Raw genomic sequence first — 13,387 nt, 5'->3', positions numbered from 1 at the left:
ATTACTTCATGTGGTGTAGAGTCAAATGTAGGGGATGTTTTATTTTCTTTTATTATAATTTTTTCAACCACTTTGTCTGCAATGTTTATATTACGTTTTTCTGCTCTCCGTTTTTTGTCATTATACTCTTTTTCTTTTCCCATCAGATTTTTGTCTCTAACTTCTTTATCCAAAAATATATTATGGGATATATTATGTGTTTGAATTCTGGGTATTTTATCTCTAAATTGCCTGTTAAAAAATAATTCTGAAGGTGTTTTGCCTGCCACAGAATGTGGGGTACTTTTACACATGATCATATTGTTCAGCATGTCTTGTTTTCAATTTGATTTAGTGGCTTGGCTAATTTTTAAACTTTTAAGTATATCCTTATTTTGTCTTTCTACCTCTCCCTTTTGCTGGAGCCAATATATTATTACAATTATTATTGCCCGTAATCGGAAGGGGAAAACCCAGTCTATAGAAAATTTCTTCCAAGACTTTTGTAGTGTTTATTGTAGTTATATTTCGCATGATGTTAATTTCTTTATATCTGCTAAAGTAGTCTACGATAATAAATAGGTAATCTCACCCCTCGGCAAAGAACCCATAAAATCGATCGCTACTTCTACCCATGGTGCTGAAGGCAATTCTCTTCTTTTCATTGGTTCTGGCAAAGTTGGCGCGAAAACCAAAGTGCAACAATGACAAGTTTTATCCATATTTTCAGCGTCATAATCTATTTTCGACCACCAGACTTTAGTTCGCAGACGTTGCTTCATTGCTACCATTCCTGGATGCCCTTCATGTGCATCTCTTAATACTGGATTTCTAAGTTTAACAGGTACTACAATTTTATTTCCTTGTAATAGAACAGAATATATTTGTAAAAACAAAGCTCTGTATGAAAAACTTTATAATTTAAAACGGTTCGATCCCAATTATTTTGATGTATTCCTACTTTGACTTTCTGAATTTCCACGTCGTCTAAAGATTGTTCATCAATTTCTCTTAGTGTTAATGCTTTGTGTCTGGAGTATTCAACTATTTGATGAACGATTATTTCATTATTTAATCATGTGATATTTTATTGCGGCATGCACAGTCTGGACAATATATCAGCAATATTGGTTTTTCCTGGTTGGTAAATTACATCAAAATCAAATGACTAAAGTCGAATTACTCAACGCTCTATTCCAGCGCAAGATTTAGATTTTTTCCCAAATATTACCTCGAGTAAATATGCTAAAATGTTTCAATTACTATACTAATGCTAGAGCCTCCTTTTCCATTTGGCAATATCGTTTTTCACAGTCAGTAAGACTTTCGTTTCCATAGGCAATTATTCTAAGGCCGTTATATATTGCAGTAATACCGCTCCCAAACCTACTGGGCTTGTATCTGCAATTACTTGTGTTATGTCTTTTGGATTATAATACCCTAAGGTTCTATTATTTAGTAAATTTATTTTGTTTCAAGATAATAAAGGATTTTTCATGATCAACTTTCCAAAATTTTTTAATATTTGCATGTTTGTCTAATTTTAAGCGCAGTATTTTCCTCAACGGTTCTGTAAGAGTAGCAGGATTTGGCATCCATTTACCAACAAGTTTTAATCCTAAGAAACTTCGAATTTCACCAATAGTTTTAAATGCACGAAAATTGTTAACAACTTGGAAATATTAGGGTAAAGGTTTTACAGCCTCCGATGATAACTGGTGACCTAAAAACTCTATTTTATATATTCGAAAAAGTTTCCATTATTTTTAAATGTTCTGCAATATTACAAAAATTAATAAAAGTGGTAATATGGCATTAAATGGTGATGATAATTAAGGTGAGGAACACAACCTCAGAAATAACGAAGCACCTTCACTAGCAGCTCGAGCTAGAGTTTAACGGTTTATAAATTATTTTAAAATAAATAATTAAGAAAATCAACTTTAATCAATTAAATATATAAATATGTAACAGAATTTGAAAAAAAAAATACAAAATTAATATTCATATATTTATGTGGTACATTAGTCTTCTCTATAAGAAATGTGGTCTCCTGCAATATTTTAAGCAAATTCCGATCTTGGTAGGTTTAGTGTAGTTTCAACTGTAAAATCTCTAGTTTCTTGAAAAATATATCTTAGATCTATTTTTTAATAAATAGAAGACTGGAACTAGGGAATTATGTGTCATCTATATCTATGAATTCACCTATCCTGACACACTATAATTACTCTAAAACCCAAAACGCTTATGTGGATAAATTAAAAAAAAATAATTCATTAATGTAACTTTTTCGTTTTGTATTTTTGACGTTAATAAAAAACACACTAAAATTGTAAAAAAAAATACTATACCACTTGTCAAAGAACTAATAATGCATTTGGAAACCTGTATCCATTTCTCAGTTGACGTGCTTCGACGCTTTTTTTAGCGAAAGTGTAGTGTTGTTTTGTCACCATTAAAAAAGGCTTAAAAATTATTTCCTGTATAATGTAGGTAAAATAGACTGATTCCATTCCAAAGAGCGAAAAGTAAAAATTATACTTCTTACAAATTTTACAACAATTATTGAACAATGCATAGTTTAGATATTAAAAATTTTAAAAGTAAATAGTAAATAAATAAAAAGTGCCAAAAATAGAAAGGTTTTCAAAAATAGGAAATTTCTGAAACTTTATGCTTTGTGCAATAAATACATACTTTTTGCACTTGTTACATACAGGGTGTTCATTTGAAAACTTCCCACCACGGATTTATCGAAAACCACTGTTAAAAAAAAACGCCGAAATACGTCAAAAGGTTTATCAAGGGGGACAACTTTCTAACCTAAAATTACTTCACCCGCTTTCACCCTCTGCCCCCCAGGGTCATCCCCTTAAAAATTTTAAATGGCAAGGGGTATCGAGTAATAGCTTGTTTAAAAGGTTTTTTGAAGTCTTTTATTTTGACGTTTGATTTTTTTAAATCGGTCGATTCGTTTTCGAGAAAATTAGAAAAATATTTGTTTATCTTAATTTGTTCAGATAGAAAACAAAAACATGAAAATATCAGTTTTTATTTCAATAAGTGTTCAAAATGTTGCCCGTTTTTGGTCAAACAATGATATAGACGATGTTCAAATTCCTGACGGACATTTTTAAAAACATGTTACGCAATCTTAAGCAGTGTTCTCTGTTAGCATCTATTTTAGTTTTTTTTTTATTTTTTAACATTTTAGTTTAGTATTTTTTATCCTTTTCCTACCATTATGTATAGTAAAAATCTTCACCTCACATTGGATAATTTTTGATGATATTTAAGTCATTCAGTATTAAGACTAGACAGAGCAAAAGTTTTACACTCATACTTCAAATCTTGCGGTATCGGATTCGATTCTCGATGAGTCGAGAGAGTATAACAGACACTCTGTTTAAAGAAGCACGACAAAGAAAAACCCAAAATATGGACCATTTATGGGAATTACGATTGGCTAATTGCCTTAGGTTGCAATAAGAATTTCTTTGTATAAGTTTAGCTTTCTGTTTGTGTCTACCCTGGACATATTTTCTGCAATTTTGTCTTGAAGCTGGTTTGTTCAATAAGCTTGCTTGTATTTGATTCATTCTGCCTTTCGCTCGACGTTTACACTGGCTTTTTGCGTTTTCCTTTTTTAATTTTTCGTTTTTATTTTTATAATGATAACCTAAATATTTTTAATTATTTAAACCTCGCGTACATTAAAAAGCACTTTTAAATCAAAATGAAGGTAACAGTGACCACACTTACTGACTTCATATTTGTACTCGATGTTTCTGAAGATTTGGAATTGGAAAACTTCAAGGCATTTTGTGAGATTGAGTCGAGTTTCCCTGCGACTGAAATAGTTATTGCATTTAATGGGATGCCTTTAATGAACAACAAAAAGTCTCTTAAAGATCATGGAATTGGTGATGGAAATGTGGTTTGTTTACAACATATTCTTTCCAGATCTCAGAGTAATATTGAGCAGAATGCCTCTGTTTCTAGCTTTGACTTCAGTAGTATACAAGTCCCAAACAGCATGAGACCGGCAAATACAACCAACAGACCCAGTGAGGATGATCCTGTCTTAATCCGAGACATGTTTCTTGCTAACCCTGACCAGTTAGCCTTATTGAAACAGAATAATCCTAGATTAGCTGATGCTCTGCTGAGTGGAAATATTGATACCTTCGCCTCAGTACTGAGGGAACAAGTTCAAGCAAGACAGGACAGGGAGCAACAAAGACTGAGAATGATAAATGCGGATCCATTTGACACTGAGGCGCAGAGACTGATAGCCGAAGAAAGCAGGCAAAAAAATATTGAGGCAAACATGGAAGCTGCCACTAAATATTTTTGTTGTGATATGGCTTTTAAAAATTTTTTAGCATATTTTGTTTAGACTTGATTTTGTTTTGATGATGCTCTATCTAAAGCGAAACATGTGTAGCCAGTTATTATACGTTGTGAACTGTAACTATTTGTTTTATTTATTTTTGTCAATAACCATAAAACCCAAAATTTAAGACTTACAAAGCAGAAACTTAAAAGCAATTAAATTATAAGATATCTCAGTATTGAAATACAATCTTATTTTTATAGTATAACGGATAAGATTTTTACATAAGCTACTTTAACTAAATTCACGATTTAGTGGATGTTTACTCACTAGGTCTAGACGACGCCCAGTCTAAAAGGAAACAAATCTAAAGGAAATCTGGTGGTGCCAAATAATTTTTATAAATCTTGTTAACAATGTAGATTTTTAAATTAGTTAATTTTCAACTCCATTACATTTCCAAAAATGTTCTTATTATGATTTTTAAGAGTAAATAGCCGCTACCTCGAAAGAAAAGTTATTAATATGCAACTTAAATTAAATTCAACGTTGTTAACTAAAATACCAAACTCTGTACGTATTCGTAACTATAGCCCCAGGTAAATTTTCGAACTCATTTTATTATGTTAAAGAATATAGCTTGGTGTCAACATAACATTACGACGGTATTTTTTTTTATTTATTAATTTTTATTGGCACCAATAATTAAATAAAGGAATAAATATATGTATGTAAATGATAAAGTAACAAATAAATAGTTATAAACTTTATTTAATTTTTGAAATATTTAGAAGTTTAAAACACTTGCTATTATATATCTTGTATTAAAAATATATTCTTACCTACACTTACTTATAAAAAGCCCTAGTAACAGTTAAGAATTAAATGCTTTTACGCTTTACATATAATAATTTATGTTAGGTCTTATGGGTCGGAATCAGAAAGACTTGGACTTTGCGAGATATAAGTTATTAGTACAGTGTGGCAGACGGATCTGAAACACTTCGGCCTATGGTAAGGGGAATGCAGTAGTGGAGACAACATGGCCGACTTCATTCATAAAATGGACAGTGGCGTGTGGTATGTGAAAATATTTAAATTCAATTGAAGGAAAATAATTTTAAAATTTATTAAAATAAATTTTCCTAATTAATTATTCATTTGTATGTTTTATGGTTTTAGAAATAAGTTTTTTTTGTTATACAATCATGTATAACTTTTTTATTTTTAACTATAAAAATAAAAAAAAAATAATAGCTATAGGACCACTACCCAAAATTACTTAAAAAAACTACCCCCAACAAATACATCCCCCAAAAATGAATTTGTCGGGGGTAGTTTTTTTAAGTAATTTTGGGTAGTGATCCTATAGCTATTAAAAATATATTTAAAAAAAAATATACTTAAAAATAAAAAAGTTATAGCCTGTGACGTTGATTGTGGAACATCCTGTATACAGGGTCGCACGCAAATATTTCTGTTGCTAAGCCGAATTTAAAAACAAAGTTCAAACAAAAGTTGCTAAGGTCACAGGAGGCCACGTCACTGCAATAGTACTTGTATTTTGAAGGTCGTTAAAAAAAAACAAAACAAAAGTCAAACGTCGACTAAAATGAGCCACCTGGTATAGATTATAAAAAACGAACAGCATAAGCGTTTTGGCATTGATAAAAGTTCGGCTAAACTAGGAACGAGAATTTTTATGTTTTTTTATGCGAAATTTTCGCTCTTTTTGGTATTTCCGAAAAAGTAAGGTAATTTGAGAAAAATATAAGGTAAATAACTTATCTAATTTTTCGTTTACTGTTATTTGTGTTAATATTTTTTTTAAGTCTCACACACTTCACTTAAACATGTTTTTATTTTCACTGGTGAAATAAGCGAGCTCGTTCTCTTTACCTTCAGCCTCGTATTCACTATCGTCTTCACTACTACTGCCATTAGTGTCACTGTCCTCATTTCCTATTGTGATGACAAGGGGCTCGATTTCTTCCATGATTTGGTCAGTTTCCCAGAATTTATCCTCCACAGTTCTGACGTGCTGGCAAAATTTCTGCCAATCATTTTCGGAAATCGAGGATACAGCATCCTCAGTAACCTCCTTTAAGGTTGTAATGTTAAAATTGCCAGTAGTATTCCGACTTCTTATTAAAAATTTGAGTCTTGCCCAAGCTAATTTAATTGGGTTTAACTCGCATAAATAAGGCGGTGTTCTTAATGGAGTATGCCCATGGGACCTTATAATCCGATCTACTATATAATTTTTTTGGTCACCAGGTGGTTTGTGGCGTAAAACCAAATCGAAAAGATCAAATTTTCTGGCACTTGCATCGTGACTACATATAGTATATGTAATACATAATAATATACAGGATAAACCTTATTCCACCCCATTTTTTTCAGCCATTTTCTTAAAAAAAATTTTTTTTGCCAATCGATATTAGACTGCAAGGGACAAATTTATTTGGTATTTTTAACTCCTTAACTTTAACCCCACGCAGGGGTGACGATCAACCCCAAAATCTTAAATGGTAAGGGTATCACTCGACACCCCTTCCTATTTAAGATTTTGGGGTTGATAGTCACCCCCGCATGGGGGTTAGAGTTAAGGGATTAAAAATACTAAATAAGTTTGTTCGCCTGAAGTCAAAAAACGATCATCAAAAAATTTTTTTTAAAGAAAATATCTGAAGAAACTGGGGTGGAAAGTTTTCATTAGCTCACCATGTATGTACATATTATTTAGGTACATTTATATATTTAAAATTTATCAGTTCAAAAGGCTTAATTAAGTTGTTATAGCTACCTTTCTTAGTTAACCTTATTAAGATTTTGTTGGGGTTTTATCCTCCTGCACCGAATAATAAGGAGCATTGTCTAACACTATTACCGAATTGGCAGGTATATTTGGGAGAAGCCATCTAGTAAAATTTTCCCTATTCATTTGGACATGGTAATCACCTGTGGCCAATCCGGCTTTAAATATTAAACAGGCATTGTCCACAAAACCCTTGTCGGAACCTGCATGAACAATTATTAGCCGACCTAAAATATCATTTAAAAGATATATATTTCTCAAATTTAACGGGTCCTTGCCCGTAAAAAAATATATGACTGTAACTTATACATACTGTTTTGTATTGTATGCTTACCCATTGAACTAATATTTTTTAAAACACCAGTAACCGTATCGCTCTGTCAACATTTCTTGAACGTCAAATCGTTATCCACCCAAGTTTCGTCCAAGTAAATAATGTTTCGGCCTTCTTCACGATATTTTCGTATTTCGCGAAGATATTTGTATCTCCAGGAAAGAATATTGGGCCTCTCCATTAAAATTTTCCTCTTATTTTGACACTTACGCCAAAAAAAGCCATTTGACTTTAATAAAAGCCTAAGCCTTTCCCTGGAATAAGAAAAATTTGCCTCTTCTTTTACGTTTCTTAACAACTTTCTAGTTGTCGGAACCACTTTATATTCCAGGTAAAATCTGGTCAAAGTCATTTTCAAATAGTTAAAAAGTCAAATTTAAAATTTTACATTAACATTTTTATTAAGTCATCTTTTTCGACGACAGTTTTCCGTGACCGTTTTTTCCCTGGACTGGCTAACATTTCATCAGGGTTATTTTGTTGCCTTTCTTTATCTTCCTTGTGAATTTTTCTCACAGATAATACGGAGACTCCGGTATAAAGGGAAACGCGATCAAGCTTACGCTTAAGAGGCAATTTCATCGAATTATTTGCAGTTTCTTCATCGCAAATCCTAATAATAATATTTTGAATGCATAGTTGGTATACAAAAAGCAATAAAATATAATATAAACTACTGTTTTTTTAAGAGGCACAATGTATTTCACTTTTTTTAAATTAAATTATTATAACTTACCTGTAAACGTTTGCTATCACTTCCCTCGTTTGACTATGAAGGATCTTACCCTCAGTGAATTTATTCATTATAATAAATTTTATTATTCGTATATATGTAGACAATAAAAAAACAAACTAAAAAATTAAATATTAGGTATTTCATGTAAGTAATAAAACAGTGAAACTCCAAACCTACGAAAATTACACTACCTATTTATAGGTATAATTACACAACACTAATATCAGTTTTTTTTAATTAATAGCCACAAATAAAATAAAATAATAAATAACATATAAAATAAACGGAATCCAAAAATCAATGATAAAACCTACGCCACTGTCCACCCTTCAATAGTAATCAATGTTTTGAAACGGCAGCAAGCATTGTAAACAGGTGGCAAAGACGGTGTCCAATGAACTGTCGAAATAATTCATAACAAAAACACGTGCGACGAGGGAAACCAATCACAAGCGTTCAGGTTCATAATGGCTGCGAGGTGTAACGTAACATTGCCAGATTTACTAAACATGATCTATTTTTTGGACAAACATTTAATTGTACCATATTTAATGGTAAAACAATTGCGTATTAAAGCCAAAATGGAATAACTATTTAGATTATAATTCTTAACATTTTACCCTCTATATCTTGTGATTGTAAAAAATCTTATATTGCATATTATTAGAAAGTAAGTCCCGCACAATTACGTTTTGAGGTTAAACATGGCAACGTCGAATATTTTGGCCCACATTCCTGCCGCTGTTTCAGATCCACTTGCCAGACTATATGTACCAGTTAAGTTCGACTAGCTAGAAGGAGAATTATACCTCAGACTTTTTTATGCGGTGGATGCAAAGTATTAAGTTTCATAAAAATTTCTATCTAAAGGGGAGTATCTTAATATGAAACATTTCAAAATGTTGCACCCTACAGCTTCGAACATTAAATCAAAGTAAATACGTCAGAATAAATGAGATTAGATTAAAGGAATAAAGTTGGTTTATTAGGCAAAAGTTCGATGCTACTGTAACCTTTAGAGGTTTATTATAGCTCCTCATAACTATGTTAAAGATTTGATTTATGTCCGTCTTTTCGATTTAGATTTTAAATTCGTGACAACTGACTCATGCATTGCTTGGTTCTAGTTTATAGTCTCCAAAACTTTCATTAAACCAGCTGACCAAAATATTCAAATAAATAAAGTAAAACATGTAGCTGGTGGGGGAATTCTCGTTACTACCGATCCAGAGAGTGCACATTTTTCATCCTGAATGTTTCTGGGTGAAAATCTCACTGCGGAAAAACTTTCCACAGACTACGATGTACGAGAACTGAAGTCAGCCATGCCAATTTTACGTATTGTCGGATTAGCTCAGCATTATTCTAATAGTGATTTAGAATTTATTTTGAAATCAGAAAACAAATATTTTTTTAATAATACCTCTGACCTAACTGTTACGAAAGTATGGCCTATAAAAAATAATAACAATATTTATCAGGCTGATCTGCGGCTAGATAGTGTCACATTTATGCGATTAAAAGAGCATGGTAAAATCGTTGTTGGCTTGCATAATTGCGGTGTATATGATTCCATGCATATCACATGATGTTTTAAGTGTAATAATTTTGGTCACTCGCTAAAATTTTGCAAAAATAATATAATTTGTCCTCTTTGTGCAGGGTCTCATGATGTTAAGTCTTGTAAAGCTAAGTCACATCAATTTAAATGCAGTAATTGTTCTTTTTTGAAGAATAAATATAAATTAGATATAGATATAAATCACGCTGTTTGGAATTATTCTGTCTGCCATTCATTTCAGGAGGCTAATAAGAAATACGTAGCCAATATCCTCGGTTCTACTCTGTAGCAATTAAAGTCACACCAGCTCCCCTCTACTTATTGTGGTTCTCCGTCAATGTTGTCTCATTACACGATTTAAATAGTACCGACTTAGTTGATTCTCAACACCAACATTCTTACAATAACCTTTCGATTTATTACCAAAATACCAAGGGTCTTCGATCAAAAACTAAAGATTTCTTTAACGTCGTACTTACTAGTGAGTTTGATATTATCGCTATTAGTGAAACTTGGCTGAATAATAGTATTTTGGACTCGGAATTATTTTCAGATAAATATAAATATATAAATATTTTGTTCATCGGTGTGATAGAAACTATGATGAGAGAAATCAGAATCGGGGCGGTGGGGTTCTGTTAGCAATTAAACAAGAATATGCCATTTCGACAATTAGAATGCATCTCCCAGATGATCTTAAAAATAAACTTGAAATTGTAGAGATAAAAATACTATTAAAAAGTGCTTTAATTTATATAATTTTAATGTATATACCACCTGGGCTTGGTGCTGATATATATCAATCAATTTTTGAAGATTATTTCAGATATAAAAGTTAAGTTTAATCATTGGAAGCGTTATAAGCCATATGGCTTTGAGCAAGATTTAAATAACTTTAAACAATTACGTTGTCAGGTAAAAAATAATATTAAACTTTCATACACAAATTACTGTCCACAACTAGAAAACAATTTGATTACTGATTCCAATAGTTTTTGGAAATTAATTCAAAGTTCACAAAGCAATAATACTCTACCCTAGAATATGTCTGATACAAATGAAAATCTTTTATCTAAGCCCCAAAATATAGCTGATGCATTTGCTAAATTCTTTTAAAGCTCATATACCACTTCTACACATACCCTTAATATGGAAAATAATACCAATAGTAATGCCGACACAAGTAACATAACAGTATTTACAGAAAAAGAAGTATTATGTGCCTTAAAAACAATCAAACCTAAAAGTATTGTGGGACCAGATAAGATTCCAGCGTTTTTTATTTCTGATTCTGCACACGTACTTGCCAAGCCCCTAACAGTCCTTTTTAATTTGTCTTTAAAATCAGAAACATTTTCAGATTTATGGAAAGTTTCAAAAATTATTCCTGTACATAAAAAGAATGATAAAAATAAAATTGAAAACTATCGGCCTGTAACTATTATCAATAATTTTTCAAAGTGTTTTGAACGAACTCTGCATTCTATACTTTATCCACGCATGAAAAATATAATTGATATTCGCCAACATGGATTCATGAAGGGTAGATCAACTACCACGAATTTAGTTACTATAACCAAATTTATTGCCGACTCAATTAACTCAAATTATCAAGTAGACGTGATATACACCGATTTTTCTAAGGCTTTTGACCGACTTGACCATAGCATTCTCATAAATAATCTTGATCAATATTATGGCTTTTCCACACGGTTAAATAATTTTTTTATTTCCTATTTAACAAAACGCATACAGCATGTTAAGTGCTATGGTCCTACCTCGGTTAAAATAATTCCCATATCTGGTGTACCTCAGGGCTCAATTTTGGGGCCACTATTTTTTAATTCATTTATTAATAATATGTTCAAGCATCTTAAAGTGGAAAGTCTATTGTTTGCTGATGATAATAAAATATATTTTAAAATCAACAATATATCTGATTGCCTTGTACTTCAAAATGATTTTAGCCTCATAAAAACCTGGTGTAAAAACAACAATCTTCCTCTTAATGTTGCCAAGTGCACTGTGATCTCATATACTTTGAAGAAAAATCCCATACACTACGAATACTCTATAGACAATGTACCTATTCCTAGATCAGAGGTGTTTAAGGACTTGGGGATTACATTCGATACCAGTCTATCTTTTGTTCCACATATTCCAGATTATAGTGAGCCGAAGCTATAAAATCTTGGGATTTATTATTCATAATACACAGCGTTTTAACAATATATTTACGTTAAAATCATTATATTTTTCGCTCATTAGAACCATTCTTGAATATGCTTCGCAAGTTTGGTCTCCTTTTTATCAATGTCATATTCAAGATATCGAAAATGTCCAACGAAAATTTTTGAAATATCTCTGGTTTAAATGTGACAAAGTGTATCCGGAGATCGGTTTTCCACATGATCGGTTTTCCACTTGATCGACTCACCAGACTTGTTAATAATGTTTCTGAATGAATTTTCACCTTCCAATGGTCTTAACAAGAAATCCTCCTACCTTTTACTCAACAAGAGCCAGAACTAATATTTCTAAATTTTCTCCCTTGCGCAGAGCTGGGAATATATATAATGCTGTGCAGAGCCAGTATGACATATTTAGCTGCAGCATTAGAAATATTAAAAATGTAAACTTTGTAGTTTAAGTTCATTAAATTGTTATTTTTATTCATTGTACGTTAGTTTTGTATTTGGATAGTTAATTTAAAGTTGTAATTATGATATTTTTCCCACTAAATAATTGGATTTTGTAAACTGTTTATGTGGTGTAAATAAATAAAATAAAAATAAAATAAAATAAAATAAAAATGAAACTCTCAAACCTAAGCTACATAATGCTTTACAGTAACACTAGGTTTTTCTTTGTCTTCTTAACATAGTTGGCAAAGAATATTGTTTGTGATTTTTAAGTATGCCAGCTATTTCATTAGTTTGTAGTGGCCTGTAAGCAAACCGAACATTATTTTCCTACCTTCCAGTTGCAGTTCAAAAGATCTGTAGTAATATTGTGCTCGTAAATTTTAATGAACCTTTCAGCCTGCCTTGTCATAGTATTCAAAACGCTAAGTTGTTGTCTTATGACCCGGTTTTTGGCCTTAGCAACTTGACACTCGAACAGACTTTTACAAGCCTGGATTTGACCTCATTGCCTTTATAATTGCTTGGCTGTATGAATAGTTAACTATATTTTGTCTTGGTTATTTCCTTGCTTATAGGTACAGTGTTGAATAGTGGCAATTTCTGCCTGGAATACTGTGGTATAATTTCTTAAACTCATGAAAATATTTGTCTTTGTCTTATGGCTTCTGTCGAGGTTTCTGTAGTTTATGCTTCTTAGGCGATGCTGTATTTTTCTCTAAAACTAGAGACACTAGATCTGCTTACATATTTTGATTTTTTCTCTTATTGGTGGATTCCCAAGGTTTTTTCTCTCTTTTTCAAAAAAGTACCATCTTTTTTGAAAAAGAGAGAAAAGTTCCTTTTGCTTTTTATAAAGTACTGAAAAAAAACTATCCTTTTGCCTTTTAATAATTATATTTTAAAAATCCACGTTAATCCACGTTATCTTCAAATTAAAAGTTGTTAAGTTCGTTTTTATGCAAGAGCAAATTTTAA

The 13,387-nt window shown here is 31.5% G+C and overlaps 1 protein-coding gene across 1 annotated transcript; it reads left to right on the top strand.

The window, feature by feature from the left end:
- The first annotated feature begins 3,703 nt into the window (after positions 1 to 3,703).
- Positions 3,704 to 6,935, top strand: LOC126734657 (protein DDI1 homolog 2-like). Its single transcript, XM_050438357.1, has 2 exons — positions 3,704 to 4,340; positions 6,820 to 6,935. Exons 1-2 carry the CDS (start codon positions 3,719 to 3,721, stop codon positions 6,933 to 6,935), a joined length of 738 nt encoding a protein of 245 aa, XP_050294314.1. The 5' UTR covers positions 3,704 to 3,718.
- The last annotated feature ends 6,452 nt before the right edge of the window (positions 6,936 to 13,387 follow it).

This window comes from Anthonomus grandis, chromosome 3 (assembly GCF_022605725.1).
Source record: "Anthonomus grandis grandis chromosome 3, icAntGran1.3, whole genome shotgun sequence".
In the NCBI taxonomy this organism is placed as follows: domain Eukaryota; kingdom Metazoa; phylum Arthropoda; class Insecta; order Coleoptera; family Curculionidae; genus Anthonomus; species Anthonomus grandis.
Note: the sequence above shows the minus strand (reverse complement) of the source record. Positions and strands in the feature narration are given on the sequence as shown.